At 37.9% G+C, this 15,573-nt stretch overlaps 1 protein-coding gene across 2 annotated transcripts in view; it reads left to right on the top strand.

Moving 5' to 3' along the window:
- Nucleotides 1-7,120: 7,120 nt before the first annotated feature.
- UGGT2_1 (UDP-glucose:glycoprotein glucosyltransferase 2) overlaps nt 7,121-15,573 on the top strand; it is a 44,416-nt gene continuing 35,963 nt past the window's right edge. For both annotated transcript variants that reach the window (XM_051214211.1, XM_051214212.1), the window contains exons 1-5: nt 7,121-10,604; nt 10,903-11,354; nt 13,367-13,539; nt 14,276-14,372; nt 14,966-15,287. In XM_051214211.1, coding sequence (XP_051067358.1) covers nt 10,480-10,604; nt 10,903-11,354; nt 13,367-13,539; nt 14,276-14,372; nt 14,966-15,287 — 1,169 coding nt within the window. In that variant the 5' untranslated portion in view covers nt 7,121-10,479. The remainder of the gene's footprint in view (nt 10,605-10,902; nt 11,355-13,366; nt 13,540-14,275; nt 14,373-14,965; nt 15,288-15,573) is intronic.

The raw sequence follows: 15,573 nt of genomic DNA, 5'->3' as shown, positions 1-15,573 counted from the left end.
CCTGCCCAGCTCGAGTAGCCCCCCAATCATCGACACAGGACGACTTCATTGGTGATCTGCAGCACTATATAAGATCTATTACTATTCCTACCCTTCGTTAGCGAGTTCCCTTAGCTGTCTGGAAAGTTTGTATCTTTATTTATGGTTAAAGTGGAATACTGTTATTAATAGACGTACTCCTAAAGTTGTAGATTTGTTATGATGTGACCACCTAATATATGAGATCCTACGTGGAAGTCCCACCATTGTCTACACTGACTCACCGTATCGTAATAATCAGCAATATAACGTCTATAATTTCTGAAGAACACATTTTTGGTGAAGAACGAATGATATATTTAATGCAGTAAAAAAGACAATTTATATAGAATAACTACGTTTGCGGGGCTGAGCCGTGACATCCGATTGGATGAATGTTCTTGCGCCCACCATTGCTGACCTCGTAGTGTTACGTGTTGAAGATGAGTCTTCCCAGAAACAATGTGTTTTGCTTCGGAAACCGTGTTGTTAGAAACCGACACCACTATAAATAGTCGGGCTACATAGCAATGAAAGTTATAGGCCGGATATCCAGCCTGATTTAAACGAATTACTAGAGTAACTAGAAATTCGGCGCCCAGAAATTACGTTTGGCAGTAGTTTTTCGTGCCTTAAGGTAACCCTCGTGCTATTGATAGAAGAAACCAGACAAGTAGTGAATAGGCCTTTATTTCGATCTTCGCGCAGTCACAGTGCAGCGTGGGATTATCTGTTCAGACAAACAAAGGCTCTCAACATTCAATATAGGATAATAGGGAATATAACGCTTATACAAAATAAGGAAGTGAATGAATACTTGAACAATACTGTTTTGGCATATGTTTGGTTGTTTAGGCTCAACTCTTAACCAACCAACCTAAGCTGTTACATTAGCTTCCCCCTAGAATCGACTTCCGTAGGAACGTCGGTTCGATTAACTTATCTATCGAAAACACCTTAGTTCTATTTCTCATCCCAAGGGAAAATTATCAACACGCTCACTGTTTGACTTACAATCAGTGACGACTGACGCTGTCAACGATAGTCCATGGATGTCTCTTCATTTACTAGCTTGTCATCTTATTTTGTAGCATGTGATTTCTCCTACAACTATCGCTGACGGTTTGCTGTGTGCTTTCAAGAGAAAGTGTGAGAATGTGGAACAAGAATATCTGAGGAAGTGCCGCGAGCGGGCTACCCAACACCTGGGGAACGGTTACTCGTTTCCCGCTGTCTTAGAATTATGCTTAGGCCAGGCGCATGGTTGCATGCACTTGGTTGAGTTGACACCAAACTTCCAGTGGTACCAACAAAACTGCCCAGATTGCCTGGACATTTGTGACCTGTTTTGTGACTCGGATCGTGGTCGTTGTGGTGACCTGCTCCTGTTTCTATGACCCATTTGCATTCTGATGACAGCCTCAGTGAGACTCTTAACACTCGCAATGAGCCCTTCTATGACGGGGTCTTTTGCTGATTCTCCTTTTTGTGTGTGATTTATTGTGCCTGATCCAATTGGAGGACCTCTTTCCATTATTCTATCGGCTATACGCGCGAAATGAGATAATGAGGTTTCAGGATCTTGTGCATCCAAACAGTGTTGGACGTTGCATGGGAGAGCTTGTATCCATCCTTGTTTTAGGACTGCTTCACCCACTGTGTTATCACCCACTAAGACTTGGAGGTGACGTAAAAACTGTGATGGCGACCTATCACCTAGTGTTTCACCTTGAAAAAGTCTTTGGATTCTTTGACTATCTGATAATGATAAACGGTTCATTATCTCTCGTCTTAAGATGGTGTATGGTTGTGGTGATGGTGGATCTAAAATCAAGTCACGGACTTCTTTGGCGACTGAAGGAGGAAGGATAGAACACAAATCTCTATAGCGAATCCCTTCAGATTTGATATTGTGTCTCGTGAAATAATGCTCTGGTTGAGCAAACCACAACTCAGGATCACTACGATCAAATTCTGGAAGTCGGGATTTCGTAGTCATGACAGTGTCTATCTCCACTGGTGACAAATCCTCCAGATTATGGGTTTCTATTGAGTCTGACATGAGGTATGTAACAAATATAGCAATAAAGTTAGCACGAAAAATGGTTACTATAACACGAATAACTTAAGATAATACGGAATAAACTAGTTATATACTCAACTTAGTTTACGGTAATCAGGTCTACTTTTACGATTAAGTAAAAAAAATGTTAATAACAGAAATGAGGTTAGATTTGTGTTCAAAAAGGGCTCACCACTTTCGTGCCTTAAGGTAACCCTCGTGCTATTGATAGAAGAAGCCAGACAAGTAGTGAATAGGAGCCAACCAACCTAAGCTGTTACAAGTCCACTAATCCAAAACGATTACACTAAACGTTGCCAGTACATTGTGATATCAGGAAAATGTTCCGAGCTACAGTCAAATCATTCATCAGGCTGGACCACTTCTAAGTTCGTCGGTAGGTCACTCGGCGTTGAGTGACTTGTGGAACCTTACCAAGATCAACAATAACTGACCAGAAACAACCAATTAAATCAATCAATCAAGTTATGAGATAGCATCTTTACTGTGTAACGACTGAACTACCAGTATTCGGTTTGAACGCAGGACTGACGAATCAAAAATTTATTGGACTAGGCCAGACTACTTTCTTCTGTATAGCTTACAAAGTGTTTTTGAGACACCCGTATTATATTTTATCAAAACACAAACTCTGTGTTCAATTTAAACGGTTCTCAAACGGTACAGCCTGTGCTATACAGTCAGAAGTATCTCTAACGCAAAGTAGCGCGCTGAGAATCAGCAAAAATATTCCCAACAAAATGGGATCAAATATCTATCTGCAGGGAATCCAGCAATCCTCCCAAGCAGACAGTCAAAAGGTTAACAGTCACACACTGAACCACGTCGTGACCTTTAGCTTAGTCAAACACGACCTTACTGTCCAGCAGTATGCAATAGAAAATTAGGTAACAAAAGATAAGTCTTTAATCAAGATCACATAATAAAGGCTCAAGCGAGGAAGACTGAAGAAAAAAGGTGTGGTTTAACGAGATCTGAACAAAGGTTAAGATACACGACAAGGAGAAGAAATAGATAAATGACAGTACTGTCCAGCGAAAAAGCTGCGGATAGATTTTCGTCGTTCTCTTTCCGTTACACTCTGTACATCTCTAATCTCTGACTATCATATATTGATTTGATAAGATTATATCTATTTTAGCCAGTTACCAAATAAACGGCTTTCACAGTGGAATAAGTTACGTGCATAAATACTTAGGTCTGTTATCCCATCCACCAAAAGTCTTCATCCAAATCTGTCCTGGACAATCATTTGCAGTTGTTTCCAGATGCTATCCGTTCTTCTGATGTCTTCTTCCATTCCTCGGCACAGTGTGTTCTTTGGCACTCTGCTCTTCTGTTTTCCTTCAGGATTCCAGGTTAGCGCTTGCCTCATGATACAGTCTGTTGATTTTTACAATGTATGTCCTATGCACTTTTGACGTCTTCTCCTAATCTTCTCCCCAGCTGGAAGTTGGTTTGTTCTCTCCCAAAGTACGCTGGTGTGGATGATATCCGACCAATGGATGTTGAGTATCTTACATAGATAATTATTTATTAACACTTGTGTATACTTGATGGTGGTTCTGGTAGTTCTCCAAGTTTAAACTCCATACAGTAGAACTGTTTTGAAATTTGTAGTAAACTTTCTGGTTGGGAGATTATTTGAACTCCATGTATTCTTTATCTGTAGGAATGCTGCCCTTGCTTTTTCAATTCTTGCCTTTACGTTTGAATCAGACCCTTCTTGTTCATTGATGGTGTTGTTTAGACACGTGAACGTTACCACCTCTTCAAGAGTTTCCCCATCAAGTGTGATTAGGTTGGCATCCTGCGTGTTGCGATTAAAGAATCTTGCTTTTCCCTTGTAATTGTCGAGGCCTACTGATATAGGGGCCGTTGTTACACTTCTATTGACCCGAATTTTTTATTGATACAGGTATGATCGATCTAATTCTCTGTATTGTGATCATGTGAGAATAGTTTCTTTTTGTATGTGTTTGTGGGGGAATATTGTGTTGCATATAACCATTATGTTGGATGCACATTTATTTACAAATCTCTCTCCATTCTCATTCCATTCTCTCAGTCCATGTCATCTCATATCTTCATATAGTGTTGTCCATTCCAAATTTGAAGTTCAAGTTTCTCATCAGGATGATCAAGTCATTTCCTGGGCACTTTGTTATGATATATTACAGCTTCCCATAGAACTGATATCTATCTTCGTTACTGCTATCATTAATGGATGAATGACATTGGATAACATTCACTGTAATTCCCTTTTTTTCTTGTTTTGAATAATGATTTGATGGTCCTACGTGTTATATCCCGATGAGAATAAGCAATGGTAACTGTTGGGATCTATTTCTGGACTATTACTATACGTGTACCTTTATCGTATAATTGTTAAATAACTAAAATATTCATATTCGTTTCCCTCTTATTATGAGCTTTAATTTGACCTATGATTTACCATTCTTGAGTTATACACAGCCTACCAATTACTACCTCCCACATTCACAGCCATTTTTGGCTAGAACTTGTACAAATGTTATTTTATATTTTATTGGTACGATATAGTCTCTTTGGTTGGTATATAAATCTAGTATGTTTGAGATAAGTGATTCATATTGCAGAGGCTGAGATTGGTGTTCTGGACGTAATAGGCTGGGTTAGGCGGAAAGCAGGACCGATAAGGACTCTAGACTGCTCGTATTTTTTTTATGCGTCATTGGTCCAGTCGTTAATTCACTGTTCTCTAATTGACGGTATCATTACATTATATATCAACAGGACACAGGACACAAGTTATAACACTAGGTCCATGAGATTTCCATACTATAAGTGTGAAAATGCCTCAGGTATTCGGAGTTTGACAATGCTTTAACCAGTAACACCTTCTAATATGAAGCGTACCCACCAAGTGAAAATAAAAGACAGAATCTAGGAGGTTCGAAGATATATTTGATAGGCTATCAATATGTCGAGTATCGTCTAATCTAATCTGGCTAGCGATTGCAGGGGTTGTTGAGCACGGCGTTTCCATTCGTGATCTGGTGTGGATGCATGACCGAGCGCCTTAAGCTAGGCGAGTCCACCAAAACTAATGTGGTCAGCATCCAATTTCGAAAACTTGCAGAGCTATTTACTTTGAGGTTTTTTTATCGCTACAAATGCATTTCGTGCTTCTTTGAACAGCATCAGAGCAACTCCACTAATGTGAGGAGCATTTTCTTCGTGACTTGAGTACATCAGTATTTCCCCCCGAATCTGTTCTTTTCTTTCCAGTTAGGGTCAGAAGGCGTTCACTGATCCTGAGTACCGTAAACTGTATCTCGTCCTTTCCACAGTATTTGATCGGTCCTCCAGGTCTCCCACATTGTCCGGACGTCCCATGTAACTATGTTAATTGTTGCTCTGGTTGTTAGACGGGGCACCGGACTCGGCTTTCATCATGAGACGTCATAACTCTTGCTTCAACTTGGAGGGCGGGGTTCACATGGTTTAAGTTGTTCATTCTTATTAGCGTTTTTTAACAAGGTTGTTTTCTATGGTATGGGGTTGCTGATCCTATGCTCAACGCTCCTTCCTTACAAGGTCTGGGGGCCATGAATAACCGTAGAAGAGCTACAGGCGGAGTTATGAGATAAGTTGGCCCAAGTATTGGTCACGAGATGTCACTTTGAAATGATCTAAGAGATTGTGATGACAGTGAAATCACACGGGTTCCTAACCACACGATCCTCGAAGCTGAATAAACGGTAATCAAGGCGATTTATATTAGCCGTTAAAAATTCGAATAAGGTCAATAAACCTCGACGGGGTAATATGTGATGAAGACTACATGGCTTTTCACGGACGCGTGGTTACCTCTTTTCTTTCAACATTAAATATATTATTTTACCACTACCCCAAATGTGTCCTATCCAGACATCTCTTCACGCACAATTTCTACCCTATTAAACTATGCTAAGTTTTTCATAAAGAAGAGTGTGCTTTGTACGTGTCTTTTTACTATTTTGTATTTTACGCCTAGTTTATTTTCATATATGAGATTACCTATACTCAAATATTGTCAGTAGATTGTAAATGCTTCTCCTGTCTGGTTCCTTCACAGTCAGTCTTCCCTAATAAGTGTTCAAAAATATAGGTTTCCAAAAACACAATCTTATACTCAACTTATTTTACTCCATTGGAATCATAGACCGGTCCAACTTAAACGACCACTGTTGAACTGGAACCACATGACTGCTGTTTCTCCATAGTATGGGACTCCACAGCAGCATGCATACACCGTCTTGCTACAAGAAATCGAACCCAAGACATACAGTCACACGAACGGATGATTAACCTCTAGAAAATGAGGTAGATCCAATAATGAGTAAGTCTAACATCAATCAGCCTACGGTTTGATCTCATTGGTCACGGCTTATCAGTGGAACTCTGAGATTTCCTAGGACTGGCCACCCTTGACTTTGACAATATTCAGCAAACGTCCCAATATCTAGTGATCATTTTTCTGACTTTGAAAGTATGTAGCTTTGTTGACTATCTGGTTAGTATCTAGCGATGTCTCATTCGCTCTACAGGTCTATATTTCATTAGAATCATTATGTTATTCAACTGAGTCAAAAAAGAAGTATTTAATACCAAATTAACGTACGAAATTTCTAAGACTACTTGAATATGAATATGTATTGTTTTTCGTCTGCCTAGGACTAGTATCCTCCGAAAGCATCTCGATCGAATAAACTCGTGTTACATTTCTGTTGTTCTTATTGAGTGGTTAATGCCTGGTGCTCCATACTTATATGGATGGGTATCGTCCACTTCCTTAATGCTCCTAAAAACCTCATACTTCCTCCACGTATCAAAATAGGTCAAGTAACCTACCAACCTGGTAACGAAGACCGACAAACAGGATGTGGAGCTTTACTACTCTCATAACTACTCCATCCATGTATACAGAATACACACATCCACTTAACAGATTGCCTCAAGTCTGCTTTATTTAAGCTATTAAGTCAAATGGTCAGATTTATTCAGATACTACAATACACCTTAATGACAGCTTTGGGGACTCACCAATCGTTTGTCTTGTTACACGTCAATGCGGCAGTTATGAATATTTTACATATTGCTGTTTTTGGTTGGGTCTCAGTGTTTATGTTACCAATAAGGCTTTGTTGTTTATTTACCACCTTCCACATTTTTTTTAATCGCAACTGTTTTTGATTTTTGACTCGCCATTGCACTATCTTATAGTAATCAAGACACGTGCTGAAGGCGTGCTCGAATGGACATGCTTCTCTTGTTTCATTTTTAATCTTCTAACAGAACTAGTACTTATGTGTCCTTTTTTGCTTTAGTGTCTCTCGTTCGAATGTTTCCGAAATCGACTTATTGTTAGGTGACAGCTGACAATGTTTTTTATTATTTCGTCTTATGAATTATATACTATCAAGGTTTTTGACCCAACTCGGGACTCTATCTTGTGTCGCTGTTGATCAGTAAAATCCTCATATCTATGGGTACCGGAAGAGTCTTAAAATCACAGCATAAGTTGGTAGAGCGAACCGAAAAATGACCTTGATTAGCTAGAAAGGGCGAACAACCGAACGACCAGGATGTTTATTACATATTCCAGTCACCTCAGTCGGTAAAAGCTTATATTCTCACCAATCTGCCTGGAATCTCTTGGTTTTTTTCAGTCTTAGTGTATATAATATCCATAATGTGATCCATTTGCCTCTTTCCGACTAATTGTTGTGGAGCTATCACCATGATTTTACTGCCAAAAGTGGTTGAAGTATGTATTACTCAGTTAGTTTTCTAACTCAATATATTTTAGGTAGTAGTAGCCTATACGGAGCTCCGAACTTTAGCTTAATGAACAATAAAATCCGATTTTCTGTTTACCTTCAGAACTTCCCGTACAGAATCCAAAGTTATCTTTTACCTAATAAGAGCGTAGCTAAAATTTGATTAGATAAATCTGCGCATAAGTTGAACTTAGTCAACTGGCATAGCGAAATTCTGTGAAGCTCGTATCCAGTTGAACTAGTGTCCCTAATATAAAACAATTGTTAACCTGTGTTTCATTGAAAGGTGTACCTCAGAAGTATATAAACATTGTGAAGGCTCTTTACTCGAACACTACCAATCGAGTCAGATCTTATGGCGAACTGTCATCTGCTTTTGCAACCTCAAGTGGTGTCCGTCAAGGCTGTCCACTTTCTCCATTTTTGTTTAACTTCATCATAAACCTATTGATGGAAATAACATTCTCGTCTACTGAATTCTCTGGTATTGGTCTCCTTCCAGGTGGTCCACTTATCGACTTAGAATACGCGGATGACATAGTCCTGTTTGGTGAAGACGCTGATAGAATGCAAAGTCTTTCGGTAGCACTGAGCAACAATGCCAAAATGTTTGGAATGCGCTTCTCTCCCTCTAAATGCAAGTTGTTGCTTCAGGACTGGTCTGCGTCAACACCTGAACTAAGGATAGGGAGTGAAGTAGTCGAACGCGTCGACAACTTCACTTATCTTGAAGGTCTGATCAGCCCAAATGGGTTGGTGTCTGGCGAACTCTCAGCACATCCTAAAAGTTCGTTTAGCTTTTGCCAACTTACGTCACGGCGAGATAACCGTCTATCAATTAAGGGACGAGTATACTGCGTGGCAGTTCGTTCTGTTCTACTGTACGGCTGCGAAACTTGACCATTAATAGTAGAAGCTACATGTCTTAGATGTCTTAGAAATATTGCTCGTATCTGCTGGGATCACCGGGTAAGTAATAGTGAGGTTAGCCGCAAGGTATTAAGGAATGATGGTAAACCAGCCGACGAGGTTGTGAATTTTCATCGACTGAGATGATTGAGCCACGTGTTACGTATGCCTGAACACCGAATACCACGACACGCAATGCTGACTAGTGTTGGAGACGGTTGGAAGAAAGTTAGGGGTGGCTAAATCAAAACGTGGCACCAGTTTTTGAAGTCACTAACTTCTAGTGTGATCCATGTTGGTAGATGCAGACTACTTGGCTGGGGTCCGCGTGACTATCGTAACTAATGGTTGGAGACTGCGGGTGACGTGGTTCAGGATCAATCACATTGGCGTAGGTGGATACACCCTTTGTACTCCCCTAAACCGTGAGATTAAAATCACTTTATATCTTTCTACCAACTAATTCTTTCTTCCTGTGGTATATCCTTATACACAATATTTCTTTTATACATTATTATAATTGAAGTGATCACTTCTATGAATTTGGTGTTGATGTTGTTGTTCTAATGAGGTGTAGCAGCTTGAACCGATGCATATATGTGCCTGGTCCTACGTTGTAACTAACTGACTGTGTTACATATATCAGACTACAAATACCACTTAGTCGTTAACGAATCAATGTAATTATAACCTAAGCAAATCTTGATTTTCCCTTAAGAATCATCAATAATTTACTTAATAGATTCAATGTTAAGTGATCTTGACAATCTCAAAAAACTATCTAGAGGATGCCTTTAAAGATTTGTGATGCAATACGTTTTTTTGTTACAGGTTGTCGTTCATAATCCAATTTCCATGTGATTACAACTTCTTAAAATTTCACCGCCCCGTGAAACTATATAATGTCAGGAAACTCATATCACTGCATTTATTGCAATAGTCGTGTTGCCGCTCTTTACACTCAATATGCTGAGGAAATAATTAAGATGGAGCATTGTCCTAGATGTGGGAATGTTTCTGACAAATATATCGAATATGATTTGTTTCTAGTTATTATCGATCTTCTCATTGGTCGCCTTGAGGCGTATCGTCATGTTATTCACAATGTTTCCATTCCAAGTCTTCTAAAGATACTTTCTATGTCCATTTTGTTGAATGCTTTTGTGTCTTGGTTAAGTGAGCAACCAAAAACTGAGAACAATCTGGCTAATCTTTCTTTTTCTTTCAGTTCTGATCTATTTATTCACATTGTATCAATTTCGTGGTGGTGTTCTTGCTTTTGTTTGACAATTATATTTTTGTTTCCGATCACTAAAATAACTACTGTATCCGAATTAATTAAAGTGTTGCTTATTGTTAACCTCAGCAGATTATTAACTTTTTTTCTAATTACGTGGAAGACTGAGTTCGATTCCTTTTTTGTAGGCACATTACAGTTTTATCCTTTTGTTTCCACTTGTGTGGCATTAACACCATGTATACAAAGTTTAAGAGCTGTAAATAATCTCAATTTAACCACAGCTTTTTGTTTGGGTACATTTATATGTGCTGTTAGTTTTCTCTCATCTACCGTTGTACTACCAAATATATTAATGTTTTTATAAATATAATTTTGATTGATGACTTTTAATACTCAACTTTATTCTCCCCTATTGTTGTAGTAAAATGATCACATTTTTGGCATTTCTGGTTCTATATTCTACTTTTCTGGATACATGTTTGAGTGACAACAGAGTTTCTGTCACTTTGGTTCCAAAATGGAAAAATACACCTCTGTTATCAGAAGCCAGGTAACTCATCTACTTGAATTTTAACTATATTATCTTCACATACATAAAATTGCCGCTTATTTTGTTGTCATTCATTAGTTGACAGTATTTCTCAGAACACTGGCTTATAGTTTTGAAAGCATACTGTCATCAGAAGAAATTCTGTGCTGTATTTCGGTCTATCTAAGCCCCTTAAACAATATATATTCATTTACTTTCAATCCGCTTATAGGCATAAAAAAACTAATATATCTTTACCATTTCTGAAGTATTTTGGCAAGACGTTACATTTATCTGACTTATATTTTTTCTTGTTCAGTGAATATGTTGCTCGTGAATCCAACTATGCATTTTGGCGATTTTTGGATCTTATCTCAAAGGACTTGGACTTCATAAAGACAAATCTTATGCCTCCTGCAGATGATTACCTGTTGATTTCGAAGAATAGGCTGTTGGAGAAACGGGTTAAAGAGCTTGCCATTCAGGCCATTAGTGCTACTAGCTTAAAAAATAGCTCTTTAGAGATTCATAATCGACTGTTTACTTTGTCCGTCTCATCTAGAATGTTTTCACCCACGGTTGAAATGTCACATCAACTTGCTCTGACTGATGCAAGTTATTTGTTAAATTGTTCACGCGAGACTGTTCTAGCTGAATTAGCAAGCCGAACCTCCGGAGTAGCTTGGGTTCTTGCCGGGTCAGAGGCTGTTTTTTCCATTGACAAACTCAAGGAATCTATTGAAAAAGTTGTGGGTCCTAATTCACAACCAAGTAAGTTGACCCAATTAGGGAAAATTTGGAAGCATTATTTTTATGTTCAGTTCTTTTTAATCTGTTAAACAATGTATAATGTATCAGGAATAAGAGTGGTCTTACTTATTGTTTATATCTTTGAATTTTTGTGGTTTTTGTGACAGTGTGAAGAGAAAGAGGAAAGTGAGTGTAGTAAAAAATAAACAAACGAAAACAGGGGAATGAGAATTAGAAATAATGGGGAAAGCAGTTCAGTTAAAAAAATACATTTAAGGGGAATTCTTTCAGTTAAAGTTCCTCTGAGTTTTATGAGAAAAGCAAAAGAATTACAGCAGGAATGCCACTAGCTTCTGTTCTGAGTTATCTAATAATGTCTCAAGCCACTTTGTTGAACTACGTATAGGAACCCAAAGATTGAGTTATGATGGACCGACAGAAGTCAACCCTGTACAAATTTCACTACACTATGTCGTTCACCGACTACCTTTTCACTTTTTCCAAGCCGTCCCAGCATCGGCAAATAATGAAAGATATGGAATTCTCTTGGACGAAATTCGTAACATGTCCAAGCCACCGAAGTTGGTGTTTCAGAATAGTGACACCAATTGAAATATCGTTACTATGCCCGAACACTCGATGAAGAACCTCTGCATTACTAACATGTTGCCACTGGATGTCAGCGATCTTTCGGAGACAACGATTATCAAACACAGAGAGTCGCTTAACATTCTCAGCTCGATGAGGCCGAGTTTCACAGGCATGAAGCAACACTATCCTCATCGACTTGTATGAATGAGTAAAATTAACCATTATCATTTGAAATTTTTAGTACTTAGTGTTTAAGTTCAAACGTTCTGGTTGTTCAATGCGAATGATAGTAGTATAAAGTTAATCTGATCTTTCTATTTATTCTGTTTGTTGTAAACATTTGTGGTTTGCACAATAGCAGTGTATCATTTTAGGTTAATTTAAATGCAAAAAACACTAGAAAGAGGAACCAGCTAATGAAACGAAATTGAAGAAGCGTGCAGAGGGAAAAGAATGAGTGGGATTGAATTAACAAACGTTCATTATTATTCACGAGAATATATACTTTCTTGTTCTTGATATTCAGGACTGAATTTCACCAACCTTCATTGCCTTATGATTTCTTTGGGGAGATGCCACGATTAATAATCTGTATTCACTTGATAACTAGCAATGGGATCCAAGACACTTTTTGTCCTACCTGAGTCTCATCAGCTAGATTTACCTTAACTCGATTGTTGATGTTCACACTATGACTGAGTCCAGCACCGGTACCCACCACTTCAAATACCTGCATGCTATTCATCAAACTACTGAGTCATCATAGTCCCATCAATGGTTACACTGCTAGTCACTACCCTAAGATATAATAAACACGTAACGGTCAATATTTCTGGACACTATTAGCAACAACCAACTGTGGGAAAGAACAAACCAGATCCCAGCGGAGGAAGAAATTAGGAAGGAGCGCTGGAAGTGGATAGGAAACACATTGAGTAAAGCGCCCAACTGCGTCACAAGAAAAGCCCTCACATGGGATCCTGAAGGCCAAAGGAAAAGAGGAAGACCAAAGAACACATTACGCCGGGAAATGGAGATAGACATGAGAAAAATGAACAAGAATTGGATAGAACTAGAAAAGAAGGCCCAGGACAGAGTGGGTTAGAGAACGCTGGTCGGCGGCCTATGCTCCATTAGGAGTAACAGGCGTAAGTAAATAAGTAACAGTCAATATATTGAGGGATCCATCTAATAATGTAGAATGCCAAAAAGGACTAGTCAAATTTACTTTTAAATGACAACGGTGAGAAAAAAATCTATAAAATAATAACAAAGATCACTTCTGTCGAATATTTGTGGTAGTTTTCTCATAACTAATTGACTTTAGCCTAAAAACTAACGTGAGTCTATCAATTATACTTTTGCTTATTTCACCATATAATTAAAATCAGTAGGCTACCAGTTACCATTTATCATCTGTTTTGTTATCCATTATTTTCAAGCTTTATTTTCACTTGAAAAAGTGTATTCATCACCAAAAGATACTTCCAATAACATTCCTACAGTAATTCTATATGGGGATTTAAGTCATCACGAATTTTACTCATGGCATAGAAGTTTAAAAGCATTGTCTGATGATGGTCTATGTAATTATGCATTCAGACATTATTTTCAGGTGAGCATATCAATGGTAATTTTCCGTTGTCATTATGTATTTGTAGTACAGTGGCACAAATAGTTAATTGTCAACCATTGAGTTTTTGGTTTGTAATCTCTACCCTATTAATAACCTATGTAACTCGTTTGCCGAGTACAAATTTATGCACTCGGTTTTTGGCCACACTTCATTTGAAAGCTAGTGGTCTTGCGAATCGGTTATCTAAATCGAAGTAGTTAAAAGCTGGGATCCAAACTTGTCATCTAGCAGCCAGACGTCGAGAGGTCTAACCGATTAACTACAATTTTACTGTATATACGTCTCTCTGGACAGCTCTGAGTATCACTAACCCTCGAACAAAAATGACAAATATGATTCATAGCTCTTAGTATATTTAAGTATACAAATTGGCTGAGTTACATTACTTTCCTTGTTATACTCCTGGTGTTAGTCGTTATATTGATAATGGATGCTAAACGACAATATTGAACTGTAGTACGATTGTGGTACAGTTGTCATACTATATTATGTAGTATATCATCTCTATTCATGATACATTAGAGTGAAATTCAACATTGAGCACTATCGATTTCTGGGGTAAATCAACTTAAATTTACCCAACCCAGTCTGTTTAGTTTTTGTTGGCGGATATATGACAGATGAAACATATTCAATATTTGTCTAACAAGTTTCATCGTTGGTTGTCGTAACATTATTATTATTATTATTTATTCATCTAACCTTCTTTTGAAAGAACCGAAATTTGAGTGGGACAAGTTTAAATGGTTATGGTGTAGAACTTGCTTTGAAAAGCACTGAATATAAAGCTATGGATGATACAAAATCAGAAGGTACGTTTTATCATTGTTGTGTTATACGACCTATAAGTTTCTCACTGTTTATTCAACGGTAATGTGAAGTGAATTTATGTTGTCGAATGTTGTCACCGCTTATTATCACTACTAATATGTCACAGATATATAATCGTTTTTGTTTTATAATAGATCTCATCCCTATTGTGTCGTATAAAATTACGCTAAGTAGTTGGTTTACAACTCACTAGGTTTTCTATCACTTTTGTTTCGTACGAAATATTTCTTCAGTGACCATAGCAACCTACTTTAACTGTGTGGAGCTGCAGTTTATAACCGCGCTCCACTTACGTTTGTTTGGTCAGTCGCGGTGATTTGCACCATAAGTTTATATATATATATACATATATATATATATATATATATATATATATATATGTTGGAGTAGTGGTACTGTGTTTAAAGCATTTGGCTTTCAGTCACTAAGTCACATATTCAAAAACCACTTCTATCCTAGTTTGGGAGACCGGGTTGTTTCACTAGTTCGCACACACAGAGTGTGACGAACCTAAATACACAAATCTGTAATTGATACTAAGTTAATATTAATAATAATGTATTGTTTATTTCAGAACCAGATAATGTATCATTAAAAGAAACCGATAAAATTGTTGATGTGCCAATTGTCGCAGGTTTCAACTTTACACAACTTCTAAATATTCATCCAGAGTTAACTAAAGAACTCAATGAATTTCATAGTCATTTATTAACTACAGATGATGAATTACGTCCATTGAAAGCTTGGCAATTTCGTGATTTAAGCTTACAAGCTTGTCAAGTAGTTATGGATGGATTTTTATCAAACATGAAACATGAAGGTTTCATCGGATCGTATATTGATTTAGGCTTATGGAGTTTACGTGATATTAGTCAAAATTTACCAGCACGAGCAAGGTAATTCAACACTGATGACATTTTTTTTCTTAGGTGGAGTTTTGTTCTCTGAGTTGAATCGCTTAGTCGTGGAGCTTTCATTGCTCTTCCGAACAACATCAGCACAAACTTCAGGTAGGAGTGAATTGTTTGAATTTCTCCACATATGACTCACAGTTTGTCCTGTCGACCGCGATCTTGATTGCTCATTGTTGACATTTAACCGATTGGTTCATACGCCATTCGTTCCCGCAGGATACTGGAGCCCATGTGCACCATTGATTTGGAATCGGTTAAAGCGCCGGAC

The sequence above is a fragment of the Schistosoma haematobium genome, chromosome 2 (genome assembly GCF_000699445.3).
Source record: "Schistosoma haematobium chromosome 2, whole genome shotgun sequence".
NCBI classification, from domain to species: Eukaryota; Metazoa; Platyhelminthes; class Trematoda; order Strigeidida; family Schistosomatidae; genus Schistosoma; species Schistosoma haematobium.
Note: the sequence above shows the minus strand (reverse complement) of the source record. Positions and strands in the feature narration are given on the sequence as shown.